At 41.7% G+C, this 27,016-nt stretch overlaps 1 protein-coding gene across 7 annotated transcripts in view; it reads left to right on the plus strand.

The window, feature by feature from the left end:
- Positions 1-27,016, plus strand: part of Fhl1 (four and a half LIM domains 1) — a 60,752-nt gene that overhangs the window by 32,032 nt on the left and 1,704 nt on the right. Inside the window, exons 1-6 of one of the 7 annotated variants that reach the window (XM_051179106.1) lie at positions 14,438-14,513; positions 23,388-23,569; positions 24,589-24,763; positions 25,323-25,492; positions 25,911-26,097; positions 26,707-26,906. In XM_051179106.1, coding sequence (XP_051035063.1) covers positions 14,453-14,513; positions 23,388-23,569; positions 24,589-24,763; positions 25,323-25,492; positions 25,911-26,097; positions 26,707-26,906 — 975 coding nt within the window. In that variant the 5' untranslated portion in view covers positions 14,438-14,452. Of the gene's footprint in view, positions 1-14,437; positions 14,514-14,623; positions 14,785-21,929; positions 21,966-23,387; positions 23,570-24,588; positions 24,764-25,322; positions 25,493-25,910; positions 26,098-26,706; positions 26,907-27,016 lie in introns of those variants that run through there. The other 6 variants (XM_051179107.1, XM_051179110.1, XM_051179111.1 and 3 more) reach the window with 6 other exon arrangements.

The following is a 27,016-nucleotide window of genomic DNA, read 5'->3' on the forward strand; positions in this document are numbered from 1 at the left end:
AACATTTAAATGTATTTTTTCGTTTGTTTTTTTGAGACAGCTTCAGGAAGTTGTCTGAGGTTGCCTGTTACTTGCTGTATACACTGAGCTGCCCCAGAAATTGTGGTAACATTCCTGCCTCTAGCTCCCAAGTGCTAGGATTATAGGTGTGTACCATCAACCATTGCTTAAATGATTTGTGAACTTGGTCAAAAAGATTGAAAACTAAATATCTTCTTTTACATTTCTGAATTCATGTCTTCTGTGTACATTTCCTGATCCAAAATTGTAATTTATACGAGTGTTAGTATCTATTTGTGGCATTAAATGGGGAGATACTTTGAGAAGAAAGAGTAATTATATTTTCCATAGTCCTGGTTTGCTGCAACACTCCACATTAAAATCTAGCAAGATAGTTAGCCTGTGTACTTTTAAAACAGTTCCCTCAGAGTCACCCACCATTTCTGGCTCTTAGAACCTTTCTAACTCATCTTCTCATACATCTCTGAGCCTTGATGGGGAGGTGTTTGGTCAAAACCATCCCATTTAAGTTACACTGACTTATAAACGTCAGTTCTTCTCTTGCAACCCAGTTATTTTTTGTAATGTTTGCTGTGAAATTGGAGTAAAGGGGCTGCTGCCATTTCCCTTCCTTATGTGTCTGTAGAAATGGGTTAATCAGTCACAAATAATCAAGGGCCTTCCATTGCTTCTTTTACTTACTTATGTGTCCGTTTCAAAAGCAAGGACCCGTTTCAGAAACGACTGAAATTTTAGGCTCTAGGAATCAGGACTCCATACCCTTTGGCTTTGAAGCAGGAACAAGGGCAGGCTGAATTGAAAACTTTCTCATGTAGATAGACTTGAAGATTCCGTAACAGACTTACGTAATGAACAGGGCTGTTACTTTGTTTTCCCAGCATGCAGTTTTAAGGTCAGATGTGTGACTCAGAGTTGTGCACTTTCTTGGTAGTATGTACCAGTGATGTGTCGCCAGTCTCATCTCAGAAGGGCTTGGGCCCAGCTCAGGTTGCTCCCATTATAATCCCCTGCTGGGAGGACACCTTCCCTCTTTTTTTTTTAATAGATAAAGAAAACAATATGAACGTTTGGAAGTCAAGTACTTTAGAGGTTTTCAGCCTCAAGACCTAATGAACACCAAGGCACCCTTTTGATTGAGAAGTAGATCCTGCATTGCCAGTAATCTCTCATGGTGTGGCTCTGCATGAACATGTGATATGTACACGGTCAGTATAAGTGTTTTTGCTAAGTTGGATGCCTTTAATTAACTTAAAATCAAAGGCAAGGACCTCTGATTTACTGTAATCAATGCAGACTTGGGATCAAAAGCCACTTCCTCTCTGGGTGGCTTATTAGCTAAAGGTGATCTTAGCAGAGTTGGCATAACATTTCTAGATGCACAGAAATAATCTGTCATGTCTCTAGGTCTTGAGAGCCACCTGATCCATTTGAGATCTCCATTTGCTTCTCTTTCTCTCTCTCCCTCTCCCTCTCCCTCTCCCTCTCCCTCCCTTCTCCCTCTCCCTCTCCTTCCCCCATTTTCCTCTCACATTCTCTTTTGGTTTTTTGAAACAGGTTTTTCTGTGTAGCCCTAGTTTTTCTGTAGCTCATTCTGTAGCCCAGGCTGGCCTCAAACTTACAGAGATCCACCTGCCTCTGCCTCCCGTGTGCTGGGATTAAAGAGTTGTGTAAAGCCAGCCAGTTAAAAAAAAAAAAAAAAAAAGATAAAGACTCATATGATCAGTGCCTGGCTCCTTTCTTCCTTTCTTTATAATAAAAACTCACATCCTTTTAGTGCAGCCAACTTCCTGCACATTCTTATTTGGTACAGCCCATATTTTAAGAACATATATTTCTTACAGCAGTGCTTGTTGTACAAAAACACTAGAAATAGATATCTGTAAAGATTGGACTTACCTACTGAGTTGTGGTATATCCATGTGATTGCATGCTATATACATGTTAAAAAGGAGGAAGCTCCTTATGTACTGACATAGACATTTCTCTAAATATAAATTCCAATAGAATAAATAGAAAAGGCAAGGTAAAGAACAGAATATATAATAAGCTACCCTCTGTCTTTTAAAAAGTTAATTAAAATATATATTTCACTCTCTCTCCTCACTGTAACCCTTCTCATGTTGGTACCCCCAAACTCCCTCTCAAATTCATAGCCTCTTTTTAAAAATTAGTATTGTTATAAAAAGAGTGAAAAGTTAGCAAATACTTAGCTACCTACCTCTTATATGTCTAGTCTGCCTCAAAATATCAGAAGACAACAGTAGCTGGGCATGGGAATACATGCCTGTAATTTCATCACTCTAGAGGCTGAGGTAGGAGGAACATGAATTTAAGGTCATGGACTACATGGTGTGACTGTTTCATCTATTACCCACCCCCCAAAAAAAAGGAGTGGGAAGAGGAAGAAGAAAAAGAAAACCAATGGTTCGAGAGGTTGTGAATTCACAGGGGCAAGTAGCTATCTGGTGATGGGCAATGGTAGGGAGACATTTCATTATATTATCTTGTATTTTGTGTGGGGGGTTGTGAGACAAATCTTCCTGTCTCTGCTTCCTGGGTGCTGGGATTAAAGATGTATGCCACCATGCTTGACTCTTGTCTCCATATATATATATATATATTTAAGGGCTAGTGAAATGGCTTAGCAGGTAAAGGTGCTTGCTGCCAAGCCTGACCACTTGACTTTAATTGACATGGAGAGAAACAACTTCCTCAAGCTGTCCTCTGATCGCCGCATGTAGACATACCAGTAACTAAAGAAATAAAAGGAAGAAAACTTAAATGCATATATGTAAAGAACTCTCATACAAAAGATACTTGAGTAGAATTACTAATATTTGCCAAAAAGTAGAGATGATTTATATGTGTCTTCTAATGTGTAGATGAACAATATATTGTGTATACATACACTGGAATATCATTCAGCCATGAAACTGTATTAATTGATGTTATAACATCCTTGAACATATCTAATGGAATAACAATAGTGAAAGACATTAGACACAATAATACTTGTCTTAGACTGCTGTGATGACACACCCTGACCAAAAGCAGCTTGTGGAGAAAAGGGTTTAATTTGCTCACATTTCCATATAGTAGCTCATCAATAAAGACAGTGAGGACAGGAAGTCAAGCAGGGCAGGAACCTGGAGGCATGAGCTAATGCAGAGGCTGTGGAGGGGTGCTGTTTACTGACTTGCTCCCTATAGCTTGCTCAGCCTGCTCTTTTAGTGGACCCAGGACCACCAGTCCAGGGATGGCACCATCCACAGTGGGCTAGACCTTCCCACATAAGTCACTAATTAAGAAAATGCCTTAGTTAGATCTTATGGAGGCATTTTCTCAATTGAGATTGCTTCCTCTCCGATGACTTTAGCTTGTGTCAAGTTGTCATAAAACTAGCCAGGATACCACATATCCTATGATCCTATTTGTTGCTGGTATTTCTTTCCTGCCAGATCCCACTGCCACTTTAGCCCCAAATAAGCACTATACTGATTATTAAACTGTTGACTGATGGCGAGGGCTTCTTACTGGCTAGCTCTTTATTAATTATTAGCCCATTTTTATTATTCTAAGTATTTCCACGTGGTCTTATCTTACCAGAGAATGGTATGGACCTGTTACTACTTCCTCTGCTACATGGCATCTCTCTGTCTACCATTCCCAGAATTCTCCTCATTTTCTAGTCCTGCCTATCTTCCTGCCTCTATTGGCCAAACTGTCTTATTCATTAACGAATAAGAGAAACATGTATACAGAAGGACACCCCCATCCCTATTTATATAAAATGTCCTGAACAGGTAACTCCATAGAGACAGGAAGTAGGCTTGTGCTTGTGAGGGCCTGGCCTGGGTGTGGGGAGGGTACTGGTGGTAGGGAGAAAGAAGACTGGCTGCTTAGAAGGCTAAACTTCTTTGGGGGTGGTGAACATGCTCTGGAGTATGCTATACACATTTACATATGTACATTAAAAGGGTGGATTCTTATGCTGTGTTATTAATTATGGTACATTTTGCCTGAGTAGATAAAGACAAAAGTAACAAAATCTGGAACTTGGAAGCTTTAACAAATATTGTAAACATGTAAAACCATGCTCAGCATTCTTGAGTTTCCACCCAAGAAATAGTATTAATAATACAGAAATACAATGATATTAGTAGTATATAAGTGTCTAAATATTTCTATATACTATTACTGAAATCCAGAAGATTTGATGCCTTTTAGCTATCTTTACTTCATTCATGAAGATCTTTTCATTCTGTAGAAGAACATTGTTAACCTGAATGATTCCCCAGTTGGTGGAAGTATAGGTAAAATAAATAAAGCATTCTCAATGACACAGGGTTTAGACATTATGACCATGGACCTTCCTCAAACTCTGCTACTAGAGGTGTCATGGGCATTTGCAGAATAGTCTAGGGAAGACACTGAGAGCAGTCTGCCCTTTCCTCCAAACTGATCCCACAGCTATCCTCTGGCCCTGTCTTACTACTTCTCAGGGGCTATACATTGTTCCTGTCTCTTTCCTTGTGTTCTCTTGGGTTGAGCTGAGTCATGGAGTTTAAGGAAGGGAAGGGTTAGCTTTAGGAGTCTTGGATGATCTTTACAGGCCTGACAATATTGCTTTTCTTCTTACAGTAAACCTTCTTTTCTAGGTACTAGATCACTGTGGATTGCTATCTAGAAGGCCAGTTGCTACCATTTCATCTGTTCTGCTTGCCTTTTAACCCAGAATTCATCTTTGCATAGACATAGATAGGATTGACTTCAATTCATATTTGATCATGTATAGGGTACCTGGAGCATATTTCTAACACTTGAGGCCTTAGGCAACTGTTTTATCTGAACTTCTGAACCTGTGCTATACATGGTTTAATAAAATAGTTCTTTCATACTTACATCCCTAGCATTCATTGAAAATTATCTTACAGAATGCAATTGCTGTTTGCATCCTGGAGATGGTTCCTGGCTATGGAGTAGCCTCTTTTTGTTGTTAGTCCTGAAAAATCAACTTAATTCTGAGATGTGTGTGACTCAAAGATAACCTGCCTTATTCATTTATACTCAGAAGTTGTGTTGGGAAATATGTTAACCCTAGGCCGGAGAGGCCTCCTCATCCACTCTGTTAACTGGGTTCTTTTTTTTGGGGGGGGGGGAGGAAAGATATGGGAAAGACCCTTACTCACTCCTAGACTAGGCAGGTCTAGCTAGCAATTCCATTGAGAACCTGAAGACCTAAAGAGCTTTGTTCTCTGTTCTCTGTACAGAAACCATTCTTACTCATGTTTGGATATGCAGCCCTCTCCTTTGGGCTGTTTTGGTTCCAGCCTCCATTCCTCTGAGTCCTGAGGACTTTCAACTTTGTTCCAAGTTCTCCGGTTATTTGTAGGACCATGGTCTTTCAAACTGGGCTCTTGGCCAAGATCCTGAGCTCTTATCTCCTTTCCACATACCTCCTGTGAACTGGTGAACTTAATAAATTCTACTTGTAGGAAGCTGGTGTTTGGGACAGTACATTTTTGCAGTGTCATTAAATAAACAATATGTAGTGGTTGCTGTGTGTCAATCATTCTCCTGAGTTACAAATGGGCTTTATTTTTTCATAAGAATGATATCACATAGGTCTTCATTAGAATTATAACACATGGGCACTATTACTATTTCCACTTTGCAGATGAGTAAGTTGAATTAAGAGAAGTTAGATAAAATTTTTCCTGTGCCATACAACCAGAAAGTGATAAAGGTAGAGTTTAGCCTCTAGACATTGTGGCTTCAGGGTTCATTTGTTAGCCACTGCACGATGTTCACCTCAACTTTATAAAATCAATATGCCCATATTAAATTTGGAGAAAATCACAATTATTTATCTTCAAGATGATGTTAATTGTTGAACCAATCTCATGTAAAATTAAGCCTTGAATTTCCTTTATGGAGGGATTTGAAAAATTATGTATAATTCACACCACTATTTGAAGTTCATGAATGCATAGAATAATTACTATTAATTACTGTCTCATTTTTTATACCTTAAGCAAACTGGATTTGTGTACATTAGGTACACATTTCACATATTTGTTTTTTTTTTTTTTTATTATTACGCTGCTTGAAAATAAACATGAAGTGGATCTGGAGAGGTTATCCATGATTTGAGAGTATTTGCTGCTTTTGCAGAAGACCTTGGTTTCATTCCTAATACCCACATGGTGGTTCTCAACTGTCTGTAACTTCATCCAGTTTTAAGTATTCTGATGGCATGTTCTGATCTCCACAGATACCAAGCAGATACCAAGCAAGCACATGATAGACTTAGCATACATGCAGGAAAAGCATTTATATACATAAAAGTTTAGAAAACAAGATGGGCTGAAATTAAGGTTAATGTGGCAGTCTTTCCAGGTGTATGTCCTTCACTAGCTTCTGCTACATTAGACCTAGTTAAAAACCTTTTGGGATGTTCTAATGGACTGTGCCCAGGGCCTTGCCTGTGTGTAGACCTGTGCTCTACTACTGAGTTCTTGTAAGGAGTAAGGTTTTTTCCGCCCACCGCTGAGTCTTGTCTCATACGCGCCAGCCCCAAATAAAACACAGAGACTCTGTATACGATATAATTCTGTTGGCCAGTTACTAGTTTCTTATCGGCTAGCTCTGTGTTAATTATTAACCCATTTCTGTGTATTTCCACGTGGTCTTAACCAGCAAGAGGTGGCTGGTGGTTCTAGTCTCTCCAGACTCTCCATGTTGACCCCTCCTTCCTCCTTCCTATTTCCTCCTTGTCTCCTAGTCCCTCCTATCTTCCTTTCCTATTGGCCAACAGTGCTTTATTCATTAACCAGTATGAGAAACATATACAGAATGATATCTCCCATCAAGTTCTATCTCCAGATCTACTGCCCTCCTTTCTGGGAGGCCTTTTTGCTGACCCTTGTGTTCTCATCATTCTCTTGAATGTACTTGCAAACTACCATAGAGAACACATTGCTTGACTCTTGGAGATTTGAAACTACTTGCTCTTGTTCTTAAGTGTCAGCAATTTTGGTAGACCCCCTGTTCCTACCTTTAACTGTCTGGGAGCACAATATCAACTACCACTTTGAACTTAACCAGAATTTATGGTCTTGTCAACTAGACTCTTGCTGTCACAGTAGAGAATCCACCATGTTTCATTTCCAGATCCATTCATCTCCACTGATAATTAGGGCCATGATCATAATTTACTATAAACTTTATGCCTAGGTTTTGTGCTATAATGAGCAAAGACCCCTTGTTGGAATTATCTTGATTGTGTATGAGGAACAGTGCCTTGCATTGGAAATACTTTTCAACATGATCATGAAAAAGTGTGTGCACATGAAAACACCCCCAGACTTGGCCCAGGGTATATTCCAGTCCTTCCAAAGTCTCTGATCTCATCATATATAGACTGGCTGTCAGCGAAGACAAGCTACGCATTGGGCCAGTAATCTGTTGGTAGACCACACACCAAGATCACTAGGTCAGTTTTCACAAAGTAGTGCCTGGCACGGCAGAATAGCTCTTTCCACAGACAGTCTTGTTTTCTCTCCACATGAGTCACTGTGGGCTGCCACTCTCTTGGACGTGCCTGTGAGTCTCCTTGGGTGGAGTCTAGATTAAGACACTTGTAGGGCAAGCAAAGCAAATAGAATCCCAGTCAGCTTTAGCCCTCTTATTTTTCAGTTTGCCGAAAATACATTATGAAAATAGTTAACCCCAATGCCTAACGAAATAGGGACTTCCCGAGTGACAGCCAGATCACGTCTTCGTCTTTCTTAACTATCATCCTCACACTCTGCCACATTAAGTTCACATTCTCTTTTGTGCAAACCCTATTTAAACCATGCATGAGTTTCTTCAACTTCAAAATTTTCAACAGCTATTCTGTGTTTGCAGTGTGAAAAGAGGAATACATGATGTTGAAAAATATTTACCATAATTTTTTAATAAAAAAAGGAAGATTATATGCCACTAGTCTGAATATTTCATACCAAGAAGGAAGACTCACGGAGAACTATGGGCTCTTCCTAATCAAGGTAGTTAATCATAGTTGTCAGCATTTAGGATAAAGGTATGAGAGATAGTGTTGTAGCTCAGTGGTAGAGTGCTTGCCCAGCATGTCCAAAGCCTGGATTCCAGCCCCATTACCAAAGAAAGAATAAAAGCGTGGGTACTTTATTTGACATGTTATTCTTCCATTTTAGGATATTAATCAGCTGGGTACATTGTAGTCAGGGCACAGAATGCTAAGCCCTCTACCGTCTCTCAGAAGCTGGAAAGGCCCATAACAGGTGGACTTGGTGAATGCCAGGACTTGGGATGATTGAAAGGGTGTTTTGAATCATGGCACATGGCAACATGGAAATAAAACAGATATATCACAAGTGGCTGGTAGAAATAGACTAGGAGAGAATTTTAACACCTAAAATATGACAAAGATTTATCCCTACCAGTAGTGTCTCAGATTCATAAGACATTTATTTTCCCTTGATCTGAGAGTATATTTATATGATATATTTTCTTCTAAAATTTTTCTGGATTCTTATTTCCTTGTTCCACTCTAAATGCAAGCTCTGCTGGTTTGTTCGAAAGTCTGATAGAGAGACTTTCTTTGATAGCCATATGTTCAGTGTTATTCTAATGGTGACTTTTGGTGAGAGTCTCATCAGAAATATCGATGGGCTATTAATAGTTTCTGTAGCTTTGTGAGGGTCTTTAAAGACATGGAAAAGGACTGATTTAGGGACAAGAAACTGTAAAACTAGTTGTAATCATGAAGTGACATTTCCAAAAATCAAATAACAGACCATGGCATATACTTCTATTTGTAATCTCTGAAATATTATGAAGAAACCCTAGGCCATGGTGAACTGCAAAATAAATTACCTTCAATAGACTTACTTGGCATTTTCAAATTGTCGTGGTATTTATGTATGTATGTATGTATGTATCTTACATCATTTGTAATGGGGCTTCCCCTTTCCATAGCCACTCTTGTCTTCTCACTGCTACTCAAGAGACCCTTTGGGTTTTCATTTGGCTCTTATGTTATGAAGTAGCACTTGTGTGGTTCCAGAGTGTTCCTTCATTTCTTCATTTTGTTCTCTCATGGGTATGCTGGGAATTGTGACATTTAAGAAGTGACATTGCAAAATTGGACATGTCAGTTGGCAAAGGGGCTCTTTCATCCTTAAAGATCGCCAGGAACCTGAGATGGCTCAAGCTGCTCTGGACTTATTTCTGGCAAGAGTACACAGAGCAAAAAATACTCTGGACAGTTCACCATTGAATCACATCATATCATAGTACATGACGAGATGCTTTAATCTTGTGTTTAGACTAACTCAGGAGAAATGATGGAGGGAATTGTAGCCTGACAAAATATACTGGGAGAAAGTTAACAGTGTCTTAATTTATGGGAGTAGGAAAGAATAAAATAATGTATAAAAGTTCAAGATGAAACCACCAAGCCTCCATTCCAGGTTGTAATCAGGCTCTTGCTTTTGGCCATGACTAATGCTTTTAATTGCTTTAATAAGTTTTCAGTGATTTGGAAAATTTCTTGAGTAAAAATCAAATGGAGTAAGTCAGAAGGCTGACCAAGAGTCACACTGTGAAGGAGGAGGAGCTCTTGAGATGTGTATGGGCCAAGTGGGTCACCACATTTGATGTTTGACTGTTGGGTTTCACCCATTTGAACTTAGAAGTGTGATCCTCCCAGTGGCAGTTCAGAGGTAGAGTCTAGGGTTATATTGAAGCATGACATTTCCCACAAATGGAATTCCATTATGATCTTACATTTGGTCTTTCTTGACTTAAAATGCTAGATACCATTAATGTATGTTTGCTATTGACATCTCAGAAGAATCTCACTGTAAAGGGCTGGATGAAGTGCCATTCTTTCACACTGGCTCTACCTCACACATTCTCCCCTATTCCCTGCACACCCAGAATTTTAACATCAGGCGGCTTTTTTTACTCTATCCCTTCCTTTGCAACTAGTGACTCCCTCTATCCTGTCCTGTAATATCCTACCCTATAATATCCCTTCTATCTAGTCTTTTCTTTCTGTCTCCATTGCTAGTACCTCATATTCATTTAGTCCTGTCATTTATCTGGTCAAATGCTCTTCCCAGCCTTTAGACTCTTCCTTTGATATCTACCCTTATCACTCAGATCTTACACTTCCTTTACACCAGTTGAAAACAAAAAAACAAAACAAAACAAAACAAAACAAAAGGCCTGTGTGTTCTGGCTTTTCCTGCCTCTAGATTTGGTTTCATCATGTCCTTATCACTCTGCTTCTAACAGCCTTTTCCCAAGCAGACTTCATCCTGTTTCTTGAGCATGCTTCATGTTCCTCTCATAACTTGACCTTGAATGGCCCCTCCCCATTTTCTGCACAGTACCGTCTTCATTGTTCAGGAATCAGACATGACTTAGATGCTACAATGTCTATCAAATGTTTTCTGATCCCCATCTTGATAGGATTTCTGTCAATGATAAATAGAGTTAACATTGTATATCTTTCCTGTAATGCTATGTTCTGCCTTGCGTAGGAACAATTAGTATATCTATCCAGGTAACATTTCACAGTAAGGACCATATTTTATTTTTCCTGTCTAGCAAGACACTTTGTAGTACATTATAGTAGGACATCTGTTCAAGTGTTGGTCAGATAAGAGAAATGAATGGATGGGGTAGCATGATCATGGATGGATCCCAGGAAGAAAATAGAATGCATCTATGGAATGTTGGAAAACGGGGATGAGTAGATAGTAAACTCTCATGTAAATGGTCTTGATGGAATCACATGCTAGAGTGGACTGAAGGGATTTAATGCCTAGCACTCAATAAAAAATTCATCCTGGTTTGGCTAGCACAGGATAGGTGACAAAGAGAATTGTTCACTATTTGCCAGCCAGCTTCCACAACAGTGTAAACAGTACAACTTTGTAAACAGTAGAGTGATTATTGAAGAGATTGTTGAATATCATGCAGTTAATATATAACAAGATCACCTCAAATGCCAATGAAGTTAGTGACTGTTTGGGTATGTGCTAAGTAACCATTGAAATGTCTGAACAGTTGAGCCAAGATGGGACAATTTATTACATGTTCTTACTTTTCTTGTAGAAAAGGTCATTTTAAAACTTTTATTTTTTAAACTCATTTTTAGTTTTTTGAGAATTTCATGCAATATGCCTTGATTATATCACCCCTCTCTCTGAAACCCTCCCAAATCCAACCCCCTTCACTCTGTGTTGTCTGTTTTTTTAAACCCATCAAGTACAGTTTGTATTGCTTATGTACTCTTGGCTGTGTGGTCTTCTACATGCTGTCTTGACTACTGTGAATTCATATGTGCAAATACCTTGCTGTACCTAGAAACATGGCCCCTGGCTCTTATAATCTTTCTACCCACCTCTTCCACAATCATCTATAAAGCTTTGGAAAAGGGGATGTGTAGTAAGAAATCCACATGCATGTGTTTAAGTGTGTTTAAGGGGAACAAGGATTTATTAAGACATGAAAGGGGAAAATACACCCATGAATACAGGATGTGGTAAATCCAGTTGCAGAGTCCTTGGAAAGTCGTGAACCCATCAAACACTGCTTCATGTTGTCTAACCTGATCTTCACCACCCAAGATGAGCGTGACCCCTCTCTCCTTTCTTTTTAAGAGGTCATGTCAGCAGGCAAGAAGCACCACCTTTATCAGGACAGCTCAAGATCATGGGCAAAGTGAATACCTATTACAAGGATGTGGTGTGCGATATCTCATTTAGGGTTGAGCTTTCTTTAGTCTTAGTCTCTTCACTTTGACATTTTTGGGGTTTCTGTATTAATTATTGTCTCCTGAAAAAAAAAGAAGATTCAAGGGTGTAATAACAATTCATTAGAAGTCAATTTAATACTATTCTATATATCAGAGTAATAGTAGTACGTTCTCTCCTATGGTTTATGCCCTGTCTAGCCACAGATTCTTAGCCCAAATAATGGTACCAAATGTGGGTTTTATCTTGTGGAGTGGAACTTAAATATAATCATAAAGTGGTTGTATACTCCCATAACATTCATGCCACTATTGCGCTAGTGGGCTTATTTTATCAGGCCAGTTGTTACTATAGCTTGCAGGGCTCATAGCTGGGTAAGACTGATGGCTACTTTTCTCCTCTGGTAGTGTGCCCTAGTACCTTCCAGCATTATGAAAGCTAGCCAGTAGGGATAAAGCTTCCAGATGAGTACCAGTTTATTTTCCCAACATTCTATGACTCAAGTATGAGGTACCTTCTACAATAGGGTCTTACCATCAAGCTCTGTAAGGTACCCAGGAACATTGACAGTAAATAGACCATAATGTTTTTAGTTAGTTGTAAAGTCTAATTTTGTGAAAGTTGACATTAACATTGGGGGCCAGTGCCCAATACACATTAATCATGTCTTATAAAGTCTCTTAGGAAAGCCCAGTTATATAGTTGGTGTATGTTGCAAGTAGAATATTACAGTAGTAGATTGAACACCCAGATCATACTGGATTGTCATTATTGACTAACTAGTGATGACAAAGTAGTTCTCTTGTCTTTGTATATTCTCTTATATTTGAAACAAATATAAGACCCAAGTATATTTGCCAACTTTATGAAGCCATATGTCCATAGTCTCTATTTGCTTTTCAAAATGAACCAACACCTAAACGAACTGCCACGTTGCTATAAAATCTAGATCACAGTATCAAGCTTGATACTCAGTATCAAGCTAGACTTGATGTTCTATAAGACAACATTTGGTACATGAAGCTTGTTCACAGCACTAAGAGGGGCATTTAAAATTACACTGACCCTAGTGAAAGGAATGCCTCACTAAAATAGGTTTTGTAAAGGTTAATCACCTAATAACGTAAGAACATTCCCCCTAAGTGAAAAGTGTAAGTTGATTTTAGGGGTGCGGTATTGTTGTAACTAGTCAGTCTGTTATAACTTAATCATCCTGAACAAGGAAATGTCTTGGAGGGTGTGGAGAGTACCATGCCATGCACCTTATTTTTCTAGGCTTATTTAAAACAAAAAACAAAAAAAACGAAACATCCTGAATTTTATTCTTATGCCAGTCTCGAGATAACCAAGAGTAGGCAGGAATTTCAGTTATCTTTTTGACTGACTTTTCCTTGAAAACGTAAAGATCAAAAGAACTAGGAATCTCATTTGCCCATCGATCCACATCACATTTGCATACTCTGTGCTGCAGGAACATGAGGACAAGCAAAGCACAGCCCTAGCACCCAGCCTGAAGCATACATGACCGGACAAACTAGTGGTTAAGTAGCTAGCCTGTTGCAGAGTGACGGCTTTCTCTTGGAGGTAATTCCTAAATCCAGAGACACTCTTTTCATTTCATTTCCTTTTTTTTTTTTTTGAAACAGGGTTTCTCTTGCTATGTAGACCAGGCTGGCCTGAACTCAGAGATTCACCTGTCTCTGCCTCCGGAGTGCTAGGATTAAAGGCGTGTGCCAGCACCAAAGCCACCTTTTAGATTCCAGATGGGCCTGTCTTTTTGAGGATTGACACTTTTGGCTTGTCTTAATATATTCCTCTAACACATGGCTTTTGAATATTTACCAGGAGCTGGGTTGTGTTCTAGATAAGACAGAGGGAAGAATGGGAAAAAAACAAAAACAGCGAAGTTACTTTGATGGCTGTTGTAGAAGGGCTTTAGAACCAAAGGAGCATCAGACTGGGGAAGAGTAGCAGGGAGGGAATGGGAGAAAGATGGGCCCAGTTGTAACTGTGTGGGTGGTCAGAGACTCCACTCTTAGAATGGCTTGGGTAAAGACTTGAGGTGGGGGTAGAAACAGCAAGGAAGCCAGTGAGGTAGGAGCCCAGGCAAAGAAAGGTTCTTTAAAGACTTTGAGGTTTTTCTTTGAACATGCTCACATTGGCCAAGTATCCAACCACTGATGGCCTGTGGAGCTACTATAATGTATGACAGTTGATATCTGTATTCATGTTTTATCATTGTCCTTGGCAGCAAGAAGTGTGAGACAGACCATCTCTACTGTAGATGTAGCAGGGTTATTCATGTGTGGGACCTATACCTTTCCATTCTGTCTGATGCTGGGGTTAGAGTGGCTAGAATTGCTCCACATTTGAGTGATCTTCTGTTTGCTGGTACATAGCCAGGAAGACATTAAATGTCTTTAATGTTCTTAAGCATTCTCATTGTAGTGTCTAACTTCCTTTAAATACACTGGTAGTGAAAGTCCATCTCCTATAGTTACTTTCATCATTAGCAGGACAAAAAAAGCATTATTTATAGTACCAGAGGCAAGCTCCTGTGGCATATAAAGTGAATTAATAAGGTTGGCTCAGCATGAAGCTATGTCAGTGCTGAGTCCAAATTTTATTCCGGTACAGGGATGACTTTCTATGTGGCCTCTCTGGCTCTGAAGCTAATTTGGATGCTGAGTAGCCCCACAGGTATTTATATGTAGCGTTTGGTATTTTTACTGGGTCCTATTCTTCTCCCTTGGATCACCTAAAATGGTTAAGAATTTTCTAGTGGGATTAAGGTTGTGATCTCAGGGGAGGGGTGGGACATCTGCTCTTGGTTATTTTTGTGTGAGCTGCTTCCCCTTAAATGTATGTTCACAAATGAGCCACAGCATTATCATCTGGGGTTGAGAGAAGACGGGTCTAGGTGCTGCTCCTGAACTTGGCCTCTGAGCCATGGCTTCTCAAAGACACTCAGGTAAAAACTCCCTGTTCTTTCTCTTATCTTAAGGACAATTGTTCCAGGCCAATAATTCTGTCATTTGTATAAAGATAATTTTGGATAGAATGATTTTTGTGTTGTGTAATGGTAAGTAAATCCTAGCTGATATCTGCTTGTTCTCATGCTATTTCAAAGATGAGAGTGTTCTTTCTCAAGGAAGCTTAGACATTTAATTGTTTTAAAACATTGTTTTACATTTTCAGGATGTCACATGGAACTTAAGAGATGATGTAAGGAAAGATGTATGATTGTATTGTTTTGTGGGAGGGTTATTTGTGATTTTTGTCTGAACAGTCTTCTTAATTTTCTAAAGAAACAGTCATAGGACTCTGTTATAGAAAATATATTTGTTATATTCTCCAGCTTAAAAAGTTTCCTATCCCCTAGATAAAGACCAGGAGTGAGGGTTTCCCACATGTTTTATAGCCTGCTATTAGGGAGCCTTTGGCCCTAAAAACAAGGTGTCTGTGAAATAGGGGCTAAAGGATGGATACCCAGTTCTGTGAGGTTAGCCTGCTGTCTGTGTCACTCCCCAAAGCCCAGAATGTGGCTGTTGCTCTGTTGCCCTCTGCCCAAATAACAGTTCCCTCTCTTGAAGCTGATAAAGTAGGACAAATAGGTAGGAACCAAACACTTGGTCCTGTCTCCCAACTTCCAGGTTAATGGACAGAGTTACTACAGATGGTTATTTTTGGAAGTTTGATTTGTTTTTTGAAACTTGGCATTGCCTGTTTATATTTTGACACTGGGAGTATTTTATGAAGAAATTACTTTTTTGATATTTTAAAGCACACTTGCTACAGTGGAGTTCCCCACTAGAACTCATTAATATGTAATTTCTGCTTTGTTTCTAAGTGTTCAAAAGCTGTTTGATGATTTTTCTGTAACTTTGCTTTCTGTAACCCACAGTAACAGTTTTACAAACATGGTTACTATATGCCTGAGATTGTGATTATCTGCCAAACAGTCAGCTGTACCAGTTGTCCTAATCGACCTTGATTACTTATCCACTAGTAGAATGATTTACTAATTAAGGGCCAAAACAATAGGTTTAATAGGTGGTATTTATGGTATATACATAAAAATGTTATCTAAGTTATTAGGTAGTAATAAATAACAGTACTGTAATAAAATAATAATAAAAATAAATAATACCTAAATTGTTAGAGCAATTGTTACTACTTGTTACATGATTTTTTCCAATCAAGAAATAACAGTTTGCACAGTTTTAATAAGTTCATTGGTCTGTAGAAGCAGACAATAACTAGTTCCATAGAGGAGAAAGAGTCCTCACAGAAGGAGAATCAGGGTTGCTATGAAATGGGCTTTAGTTGAGCAAAAAGGTTTCAGATCTTTGGATTTGGATTCATTTTTAATGGCCATCCACACAATCAGAGGACATTTTAAGGCCAAAACTGTATATGTTCAGCATTGAACATTTTTGTCTGAAAAAGTATCACTTCAATTCCTTTTACTCCTGCTTTTCAAGTCACGGCCCAGGATGGGGATGTAGAGATAGTTAAGATCATTTTTATGTCCTAGAGTTAATAGTTCTTTTCACCAGCCAACTACTTAGTAGCCCTCGTACATGCCAACCAGGCCTTTTTTTAATGCCAGAAATGGAAATTGAGAGTTAGGGGAAGAGGAAAGGAATCAAAATGGACTGCCGTCTTAAATCACTGAATGGGAGTCATAAGGTTAGGATGAGGGTAAAACCAAATGTTTTGTATTCTTTTATCTTTTAATTTTTATTCATTATATAGGTTACACTCCAACAAACGTTTCCCCCTCCCTCTACTGCTCATAGGCCCTCCTACCCCACCTCTCTTCTCCCTCAGATTCAGTGTTTCATTTCCCAAAAAAAAAAAAAAAAAAAAAAAAAAAATAGGCCTCCCAGGGATATACTGCCATAACACATTACAATAAGGCTAGGCCCAAACCCTCATAGTAAGGCTGGATGAGCCAATCCACTAGGAGGAAAAGGGTCCCAAAAAATTGCAAGAGAATTAGATATCCCCTCCCACTGTTAGGAGTCCCACAGGGACACTAAGATGTACAGAACCATAATGTGTATGCAGAGGACCTAGCTCAGACCTGTACAGGCTCCATGATTGTCCCTTTGGTCCCTGTGAGCCTGTGTGAGTTCTACTTGGTTGATTGTGTGGGTCATGCTCTTGTGATGTTCCCAAGCTCTCTGACTCCAAGAATCCTTCCTCCCCATCTTTTGCGGGGTTCTCCTGGCTTCGTAGAACCAAATATGAATGGTAAAAAGTCAATGAAATGATTCCTAATGATATTCTGCTATACTCATAGATTGGTAACTAACCCAACTGTCATCAGAGAGAGACTTCACCCAGCAACTGATGGGAGCAGATGCAGCAACCCACAGCCAAACACTATGCCAAGCCAGGGGAACATTTTGTATTATTAATGACTACTAATTGGCTTCCTACCACTTTTCCACAGCTGGAAAAATTAAAAAGACATGTTCCATGACCATTGGTCACAAACTTTCTTCCTATATGAGAAATAGAACATGCTGCATGTAGCGTGCCTGACATTAAGGTAAAATTCCACAGGCAGACTGAGTAGTAAGATGCAAATATCTTTTCATTTAATAATACTGTATCCAGCCCTTTTGATACCAGACATAAACTAAAATGCTCATAACAGCACATTAGTGACCCCAAAGAACTTTTACTTTTTTACCAAATGTGGCATTCTAGAGAAGTTGCTAGTAACATTGAATCATTGTGTTCATGTTCTATTTTTAAGCCAAAAAAATACCACTTGCTGAAGTTTCTATGATATTTGATAGACTGCTTTTCAGCTATGACTCATAAGCTCCATCTCCCTGAGGCTATTTAGGTGTTTATTCCCAAGTGTCTGATGACACGTCCAGGTGTATCAGCTTGTCTGTGACACAAGTGTCCTATTTATCAGCTGAGGCTTCCTTTCATTTGTTTCATGTCCTTGGGAATGCAATATGTCCTTTTCTTTGGAAGTCAATATTTATTGCTATGGCACCGATGTGCTGCACTGAGCAATGAGCAGACTAGGGAGAAGCTGGGTTTTGTTTTCCATCTGGGTGGTGCTCAGTGTTTACGTTGTTAGGGCAGTCATGCAAAGCACACTGAAGAAAGCTGCCTAGATAGAGCACCCACTTTCTCCTCAAACGTTCATTTGAATCACTTGCTTTCTGGGAGAAACGGCCATTAGCAAGTTCCTACTATGTTTCTTGGTGTTAGTTGGATAGGTGTATGATTACATTTGAAGCTAGGTTATTTTTCTTTTGTGTGTCTATATATCTGTATGAGAGTGCTTAAAAGTGTGTGTGTGTGTGTGTGTGTGTGTGTGTGTGTGTGTGTGTGTATGTGTAGGTCAGTGGTCAGTGTTGGGTGTTTTCAGTCATTCTCCACCTTATTCTTGGAGACAGGATCTCCCACTGAACCTGGAGCTGACCAATTCTGCTAGACTGGTTGGTCAATACAAGCTTCCGGGATTGTCCTGTGACTCCTTCCTCAGGCACACACCACTGCAGCTCTTTTTATGTGGGTGCTGGGGATCCAAAGTCAGGTTCTCATGCTCTCACAATGAGCATTTTACTGATGGAATCACCCCCAAGCACTTCAGCCCTTTTAGTGAGACATTGAGGTTTCTGTAGCACCTCTTGGCATGTTGGGTATAAATCAAGATTTTTTTCTGAAAAAAGAAGCTTCCTTATTAAGTGAAGAATGATTTATCTTTTAAAGCCGGTATAGAAAGAAAGTCAAGCTGCCACCTTAGGATAGATGGGTAACATTTGATCATTCAGCCACATTTCTGACTGTATTAACCTAAAAGCATCCATAGTTGCTTTCTTTAAATACATTTATACCAAAGATACCTTAGAAAAATCATGACAGTTCACATGACTAGGAGGTATAATTTAGATTTCAGGATCTTAGGAGGTGAGATTTAAAATCAGGACATAGTATTTTGCATTATAGAAGATTCCTTCATCTGTGAAAGCAGAAGAGAATTTGGTTCATGAAAGAGAATTTTTTTCTCAGTAGGAAAATCAATATTGCCTAGGAATAGAGGCTGAGATCATTGGGTCAGAATCCATTGAGAATGCCAGTCCACACACTGAAGGTTTGAAAGGTTAACGGTAGTGACATTTCTCCACTTGTCTGCCAGCAGGACACACTGAAGGATTTTGATACATAAGGTCCTAGACTAGGTCCTTGGGATTCTATTATAGTGGCAGGATGTTCTGTAACAAAAACCTCTCTACCATGTACAAATGAAGGTCACACTGAGATTAAAATTCATCAGAGAAGCGACCCTAGGACATGGTGTCCTCCACAAAAGCACTAAGGGAGGCAGGATTGTAATCACTTGGAGTAGAATTTTCATTTAAAGATGTATGACTTTTGCAAGTTAAAACCACCGTAGGTCAAGGCACAAGTGTCTGGAGGTTTGTACGGTATACAAGGTTGAAAATATCATGTACTTACAAATTGCTAAAGAGAGAAAATTATGCCCTAAGAGGTAAATGCTGATAGAGAGAGCTCCACCAGAGAGATTCATGGTCCTTTCTCATCTGGTGATTTCTAATGAAGGTGGGGTAGGGGGCTGCAAGCTTTTCTCCTCCCATGAATTCTGAAGTGTAGCTCCAACTTTAATGGTGCCAACCACTTTAAGGACCTCTGTGCAGGCATTGGTGTTTGTCAGATGGGTTCTTGGTCTCGTTAGTTCCTGTGAGTGTTCTAGTCTTGAGCATACTGCTGATATTTTATATGAAGTTTTGGTGTGGTGACTTTCTCACCAGTAGGAATATTCTTCCAGCTTTGTAGTAAGGCACATGCTGTGAGGGTTTGGACAAATGAGGTTAGAAAACTCAGTTGCCTAAAGTTTCACTTCAATTTCTTGCAAAAATTTGCTAAAGTTCATGAGTTTGACATTACTAACAGACTTTAAGTACTCCAGCTTGTTTGTGCATTAGGCAATAAAGCCAACATTGCTAGGCGTGCTATTTTATCTTGATTAATAGGTGTTTCCACACATAGAAATGACTTAAGTCAACTGCTAAAAATCAGTCCTAAAATAGTCCTGTTGCAAGCTGTTGCTCCAGCTGTACACAGTTTGGGCCTAAGTATACTGTGGTGGGGAATCTGAGGTGATATTGCCAAAAGTAAAAACTTAAAAGCACTAAGAACTGGGGCCTTTTTGGTTGGTACCATTAACTTAGAGTTGGCTCATCTGATGTCTCCTTGGTATGCTTTAGGACCCTGTGTTAAGGAATGATTCAGAGGTGTGTGCTTTCATTGATGGGGATTTTCAATACACTTTGGCACAGGCATGTCCAGCCTGCAATCCACAGACTATAAGCATCTCAGAATATCTACAAATGTGGCTCAACACATTTTTAGATCCTAGCATCATGTGATAGTGTCAAAGGGTTGGAAGCCCGCTCCTGGGTACTGACATGTTCATTGGTGAACTGTGGATTCTTTTTCATTTGCATTCGTAGAAGCTGAGCAGTTCATGTTCTGTAGCTATGGGACTGAGCAGTGAAGACTGTGGGATTGGCTCTGAAAATAGATCCTTTTAAAGTGAGGAAGGCTTGGCAGGTACTTCTCTGGTACTGTTAACCATAGTGTAGATGTCCTTCTCTTGAAAACCTCTAGATACGAGCTATCCATGGTGGCTCATGCCTATAAAAAGTTCAACATTTAGGAGGTCAAAGTAGAAGAAGGGTCACCACAAGTTCAAGACCAGCTCTGGGCTCCGAATTAGACTTTGTCTTAAAATAAATCCATAACCAAACCCCCAGATACCCAGAAAAGGGACCTTGCTGTGTTTTGTAGCATTTTTTTTTCATTTTGTGTGACACCTATGTTTTAACCATAAAGCCAGAACTCACCAGTAATAAAAGGTGTAGGACTCCTTTTAGGTGCTATTCAGTACAGTTCTTTAATAGATTAAATATTTAGAATCCACTATTGCTTTTTTAGACATTAAAAGAGTGATAGGAAAAAGAAGTAGACAGCCCAGTAAGGGACTAAGATGATAGGGTCTGAAAGGCTAATTCTATTAGGATTGTTGTACTACACAAATTCTGTGTCCTTGCCATTGGTACCTAGGAGCCACTGATCATTTGAGTTCCATGTAGTTACTCTTTCATTTTATTTATTTTGTGGTACCAAGGATTAAAAGCAGGGATTCATGTGTGTTAGAGAAGGATCCTGCCCCTAAGCTGTATTCTAAGCCTTTTTAAAACTTAAAAAGAAAAGATGAAATGACAGTTGCATTAAATTGCATAGGCTAGCTTTGAACTCACTCTGGAGCACGAATAGGCCTTGAACCTGTACTCCTTCTGTATTAATCTCCTGCGTAGCAGGGGTTGCAGGTCTGTTCCATCAGGCTAAGCTGGCATATAGCCTTACTAAAGAATCACTTGCTCTCTCAAATCAGCCTTTTGCAAGAAAGCTTGGTTGCACAGTTTTCACATGGCAGAAGAAAGCAAAGTCTTGTGTGAGATGGGAGAGACAGCTAGAACAAATGGAGAGTGATTCTCCAAGGGCCGTGGTGGCCAGATAATACTCCTGTCTGTAGGATACAGGAAGTTGACCAGACAGATACCTCATAGTTAACTGGGGAACTCAAGGAGATAGGCCTGGCTTCCTTGTGTGTGTGTGTACTTTGTATCTAACCTAGGCACACAAGGGAACCTCCCTGGTATTCTTCCCTATTGACTTGACACAGAGAGAGAACTGTGCCAGGCAAGTGTTGTATACAAATGTCACTCATTTACTTTCTGTGTCAGCTCTCTGTGATGAGGGGCCTGGGTGGTAGAAGTGGAAAGCAGCGGGCACTGTGTGTGTTCCATGGCCTGCTTTCACTTGTTGAGTGACAGGCTGCAGAGACTGACTGACAGGGGTCTGAGTGAGAGTTCATCAGCTTCTGCTCAAGCCGCCCAAGCGGGTTCCCAGACACAAAGGGTGTGGTTTCCTTAGCTCACTCTCTGCTATTTGGTTGCCTGTGGCAACAGGATCCAAACAACTTGGACATGTGGTTGTATTTAAAAAAAAAAAAAAAAAGAGCCTGGGAATGGGACCCAAAGCAGGAGTTTGGGGCTGTTCAGTTGGTGGAGGAGACGCGGTGAGTAGCAGGCGACTGCTCGTTTCTTTCCCCCCATTCTCTGTCTACATTACCCCCTGGATGAATAGTTTGGGTTCATATAGTTTCAGTTCTTGTACTTCTAACACAAATTAAATAATTGCTTTGTATTTCCTCATGTAAATTCCTTTTGGAAGTGGGAGAGGAGACATGTGCACATGTGTAAGGAAATCGGGAGCTAAAAGAAACTGAAATTTGGTGCCTTCCTGGTGGCAGGGCTCTCTAGAAAATGACTAGGCAAGGGGCCTACGGAGGCCTTACCAGGGCTCTGGGACTTGGCAGACATGTTATACATGGTTATCTAGGGCCAGTGCCGGGCTGCAGGTGGGGAGCAGAGGGAGCTTGTTCTTGGGAGCGGGATGGAGGAAGAGGTTCTTGGAATGATCAGTTTAACCCTTTGTAGAGTCAGTTTCCCAGGTTATACTTGAAACCCTGGCTGTTTAGAACAGCAGATATGCCAAAAGGAACACTTCAGTGAATAGGCCAGTTCTCACTGGCTTGACCTCAGAAAGCTTCGACTTTGATGCGTCCCAAAACTACACCTTACTGTGACAATTAAATCACAGTTGCAAAATGTGCCCATGCCAGGCTAGGATGCCACTTCTGTAGCCCTGTTGCCCAGGCCCCAGCTATGAGTATAGTTTGTGAGACAAACCTTTTGGGGATCTCTTCAGGGGACTACAATTGCTTTCTGCAGGGTTTCAAGCGCACTTGGAAAGAAGTCCCTGAGCGCTGCAGGTGTGCCTGGTGGCTAACGGCTTAGCTGATTAATACAATTGTACAGATAGGTGGGAAGGGGGCCACCAGGGAATATCCAGCCCCACAAAAGGTGACGTGGTATGAGCTAACAGCTAGCAGGGAGCCTCCTGCCTTGCCATGTGCTGGGCAGCCAGGAGCGGTGGCCCCGGCCCCTACTTTGCTTCCTCCTCTTGAGCGGTCTGTGCTAGCCAGTAGGGCAGCAAGCATGTGGAACAGTGCTGTGATGCACAGGGTCTTGCCTAGGGAGCTTGTCTTTTCCTGCCCACCTCACCTTTCTATTCCCCCTTCTGTGCCTCCTCGCAGTTCAACAACGGATGTACCACCCAGAATCCCTCTGTGTGGTGACCTTAGCATAAGCTCTGGTCCACTTGTCTCCCCAGTGTCCTCTGTGAGTCAGCATAGTGATTTCTGACATGTACTCAGGGAATCACTGGCCCTTGACATGTGGCACTTAGTGTTCAAACCCGAAGAATTTCTTCCTGGGAGCCATAGTGAAGTATCAGTTGCCTTGGTAACTAGCCAGACTGAAGTGGAAGCTGGGCCCTGAGGACTTAGAGGCTTTTCCTAGCTACATGGCAGCAAAGCACAGGACCTTCTGTGGCAGAGCACTCTTGTATTTCCCCTTGATCATTTGTTGTGCTTGCTTGTCTCTACAGGTCCCTCCAGCTATAAGGTGGGCACCATGTCCGAGAAGTTCGACTGTCACTACTGCAGGGACCCCTTGCAGGGGAAGAAGTACGTGCAGAAGGATGGCCACCACTGCTGCCTGAAGTGCTTTGACAAGTTCTGTGCCAACACCTGTGTGGAATGCCGCAAGCCCATAAGTGCTGATGCCAAGGTAACTGCAGTCCCTGAGGGGGGACAAGACAGGCTGGGCTTCCTATGTTTTCTTGCAGCCTTAACAGCAGTGCCACCGTGTTTGAGTTCTCATCACAGCAACCTTAAGTACTTGAGGCAGACGCTCTGCTTCCCAGGGTTCTTCTGAAGTCTTTAGCTTACAATAATGATAATGATGATGATGATGATGACGACGACTTTGGACTAGGTGGCCCACTTAAGGCCCTTGCCAACTCTTGCATTATATAGGTTTAAAGTCTTTTATTTGAAATGCCCGGCAACAGAAGTGTTTGAGTTTGGATTTTCTTATTTTATAATTCCTCCACATATTTAATGAAGGATACCCAAGTCTAAGCACAAAAGTTATTCACATTCTATTTATCCTCTGTGTATATAGCCTGAAGGTGATTTTATACAATGTTTTTATTTTTAATTAAACAGAATTATATCATTTTCCCCTTTCCCTTTCCTCCTTCCAATCCCTTTTGGGCATTCCCCCAGCCCCTGCACGCTCTTCTCTCAAATTCATGGCCTCTGGCTTCCTTTTCTTTTATTGTTGTTCCTTTCCTTTAAAGTAACTGTGTGTGGAATGACATTTAGGTGCTAGCTGAAGGTACTGGAAGGGTCTTGTTTTCCCCAGGGACACAGGATAAACTGTGTGTTGTGCTTTGCCATTGTGACTCTGACCCAGCACATGAGATCAGTTGTGCTTTTCTTCTTGTGAGCTCTGTTAACCCTCAAAAGCTTCAGATTTTGGAGCATTTTGGATTTCAGATTTGTGAGGAGGGCTCTCCTACCTCTACTCTTATGCCCTGTGGGAACTATGAGGCTTGCATCTACACTACAGTATTCTTCTGTTACTCCTAAAAGCACTTACCACAGGGCATCCCCCACATGGAAGGGGCTGGCATCTGAGTGAGTAGTTACCCGACCCTGGAGAACCTGATAACTGATGGTAAGGCTACTGCCACTGCGCCCAGTGCCCCTCACGGTGGCCACCCTGCTCTGCTTGATGTCCAGGAGGTGCACTATAAGAATCGCTACTGGCATGACGCCTGCTTCCGTTGTGCCAAGTGCCTTCACCCCTTGGCCAGCGAGACCTTTGTGTCCAAGGATGGCAAGATCCTGTGCAACAAGTGTGCCACTCGGGAGGACTCCCCCAGGTGCAAAGGGTGCTTCAAGGCCATTGTGGCAGGTACTGGCCCCTTCCTACCCTGAGAGTAGACACGATGTGCGCTTGCTTGTCAAGGTGGGGCTAACATTGCTGTGAGCTGCTTTGAGATTTTAGCATATCTATGTACACATATGCGTACACGTATATATGCGTACATATATATGCTCACACACGCGCACACTTTCGGAGACTAAAGAACACTGGCGAGAACAGTCTGTGGCAAGAGAATGAAGTGAAAAGTATGTAGCGTTTTCTCCTTTGGGTATAGTAAGTGACTGATGCATGCTTCTTCGCTGGGGTTAGGTAGTCCCCCTAGTAAATAAAACACTTAAGTCATTGCAAGGGTGGAGGTGGGAGAGTGGTGGTTCAGGTACCTCATCCTAAGTAATACTGCCAGGGTCCCCACCTGCGCTAGATCCCTGGGTTGGCATGATGGCAAGTAGCACACAGGGATAGGCTGAGGGAGGCCACTGACTGCAGGGCCTGCATCCCCTCACCTCGGGGGTGCACTGGGGAGCTGAGTGGATGCAGCCCCCTGCAGAGCCTGTCAGTGGGGCTATCCGAATGCTTCCCTCTGCAGGAGACCAGAACGTGGAGTACAAGGGCACCATCTGGCATAAAGATTGCTTCACCTGCAGCAACTGCAAGCAAGTCATTGGGACCGGAAGCTTCTTCCCTAAAGGGGAGGACTTCTACTGTGTGACTTGCCATGAGACCAAGTTTGCCAAGCATTGCGTGAAATGCAACAAGGTATGTTGTGGTAATTCTGCATTGAGTATCGTTCCCTGGTGTTTGACAGTTTGCAGAGCGCTTGCACACACACTATCTCATTCCATCCTCATGATAGCCCTGTGACGTAGGAATTATTGTGCCCATTTTACAGATGAGGAGCCTGGGGTCACAAAGCAGTGCCACAGCTGATTCTGGTCATCTGTGTGTGCCTCTCCGTTCTGAGCTGGGCAGCCCTGGCTCTGGTGGCCTGCCTCCTCTACTTCTGAAGAGGCTCACCTTCTCTAGGCCTTGGTGTCTTCATCTGTAAATTGGGGATAATAATAGCACCTGCCTCCCATGGCTGTAATGGTGATGAAATGAGATACTGTATACCAAAGCACCCAGCACAGTGCCTGGTTGTTGAATCTGAATCCCGGAACTACACTCCCTGGTCTAGGCCATCACATCTGGAGGAATCACTTACCAGGATCAACCCTGGCATGCCGAGTGCTTTGTGTGTGTTACCTGCTCTAAGAAGCTGGCTGGGCAGCGTTTCACCGCTGTGGAGGACCAGTATTACTGCGTGGATTGCTACAAGAACTTTGTGGCCAAGAAGTGTGCTGGATGCAAGAACCCCATCACTGGTAGGCCAAAGAGTCCTTGCTAAGTCTGCCAGGCTAGGCTTTACGCATGGTGACCATCTCTCATTTCCTGGCGTCGGTTTCATCCACAAAGGCCCCCAGACAATGCCCTTCTGCCCCTTCCATTGTGGCCCCAAAGGCCCCCCCCCAAATAGTTTGGATTATCTCCCAGGCCAGGTTAACCCTTGCAATGCAGAACACTTCCTGACTACTATTGACCAACTAACCATGCCAGTTCACAAGCCTGATAGCAAGGCACTGCATAGGGGGGAGATTAGGGGTGGGAGGGGGACGCGGGTTAGGAGGGGCTAATGGTGGGAAACTGGGGAGAGGGAGGGGGTGAAAAGAGGGAATGGGAGGGTTAGGGAGGCTGGGAAGCTAAAACCTGGCGTTACACCACCCCATAGTGGAAGGCTAGTGCAGAGGGGCCTGCTAGCAGGGTCATTTTTATTTATTTTTAATCTTTTTGTGATCAGAAGCAAAGCTAATCACTTCATTCCTCATCTTGCGGCCGCGATCCACGTGCCCTGAGCCCTTTCCCTTACCTCCAATTTTCCCACCTCCCCGGGGAGCCTTGAAATGTACATTTGAGAAGACTTTTGCCATCCTCAGGGAAAAGGACTGTGTCAAGAGTGAGCCACCCAGTCTCTAAAGCTAGGAAGCCCCCAGTGTGCCACGGGAAACGCTTGCCTCTCACCCTGTTTCCCAGCGCCAACCTCCGGGGCAGGCATCCGGGTGGAGAGAGGACTTGTCCCTCGTGGGTGGTGGTTCTTTATAGAAAAAATCGAAGCTTAGCAGCTCCTCGAGGCCCGGTAAGTGTACACCCCACAAACAGCCCAAGTTTGCCTCCTGGTGGCCACTTTGATGCCATGGCCCTGACTTTAAAAGACACTGGTTATGTCACAGAGCTATAGTGGTGGTG

This window comes from Phodopus roborovskii, unplaced genomic scaffold (genome assembly GCF_943737965.1).
Source record: "Phodopus roborovskii unplaced genomic scaffold, PHOROB, whole genome shotgun sequence".
NCBI lineage: Eukaryota > Metazoa > Chordata > Mammalia > Rodentia > Cricetidae > Phodopus > Phodopus roborovskii.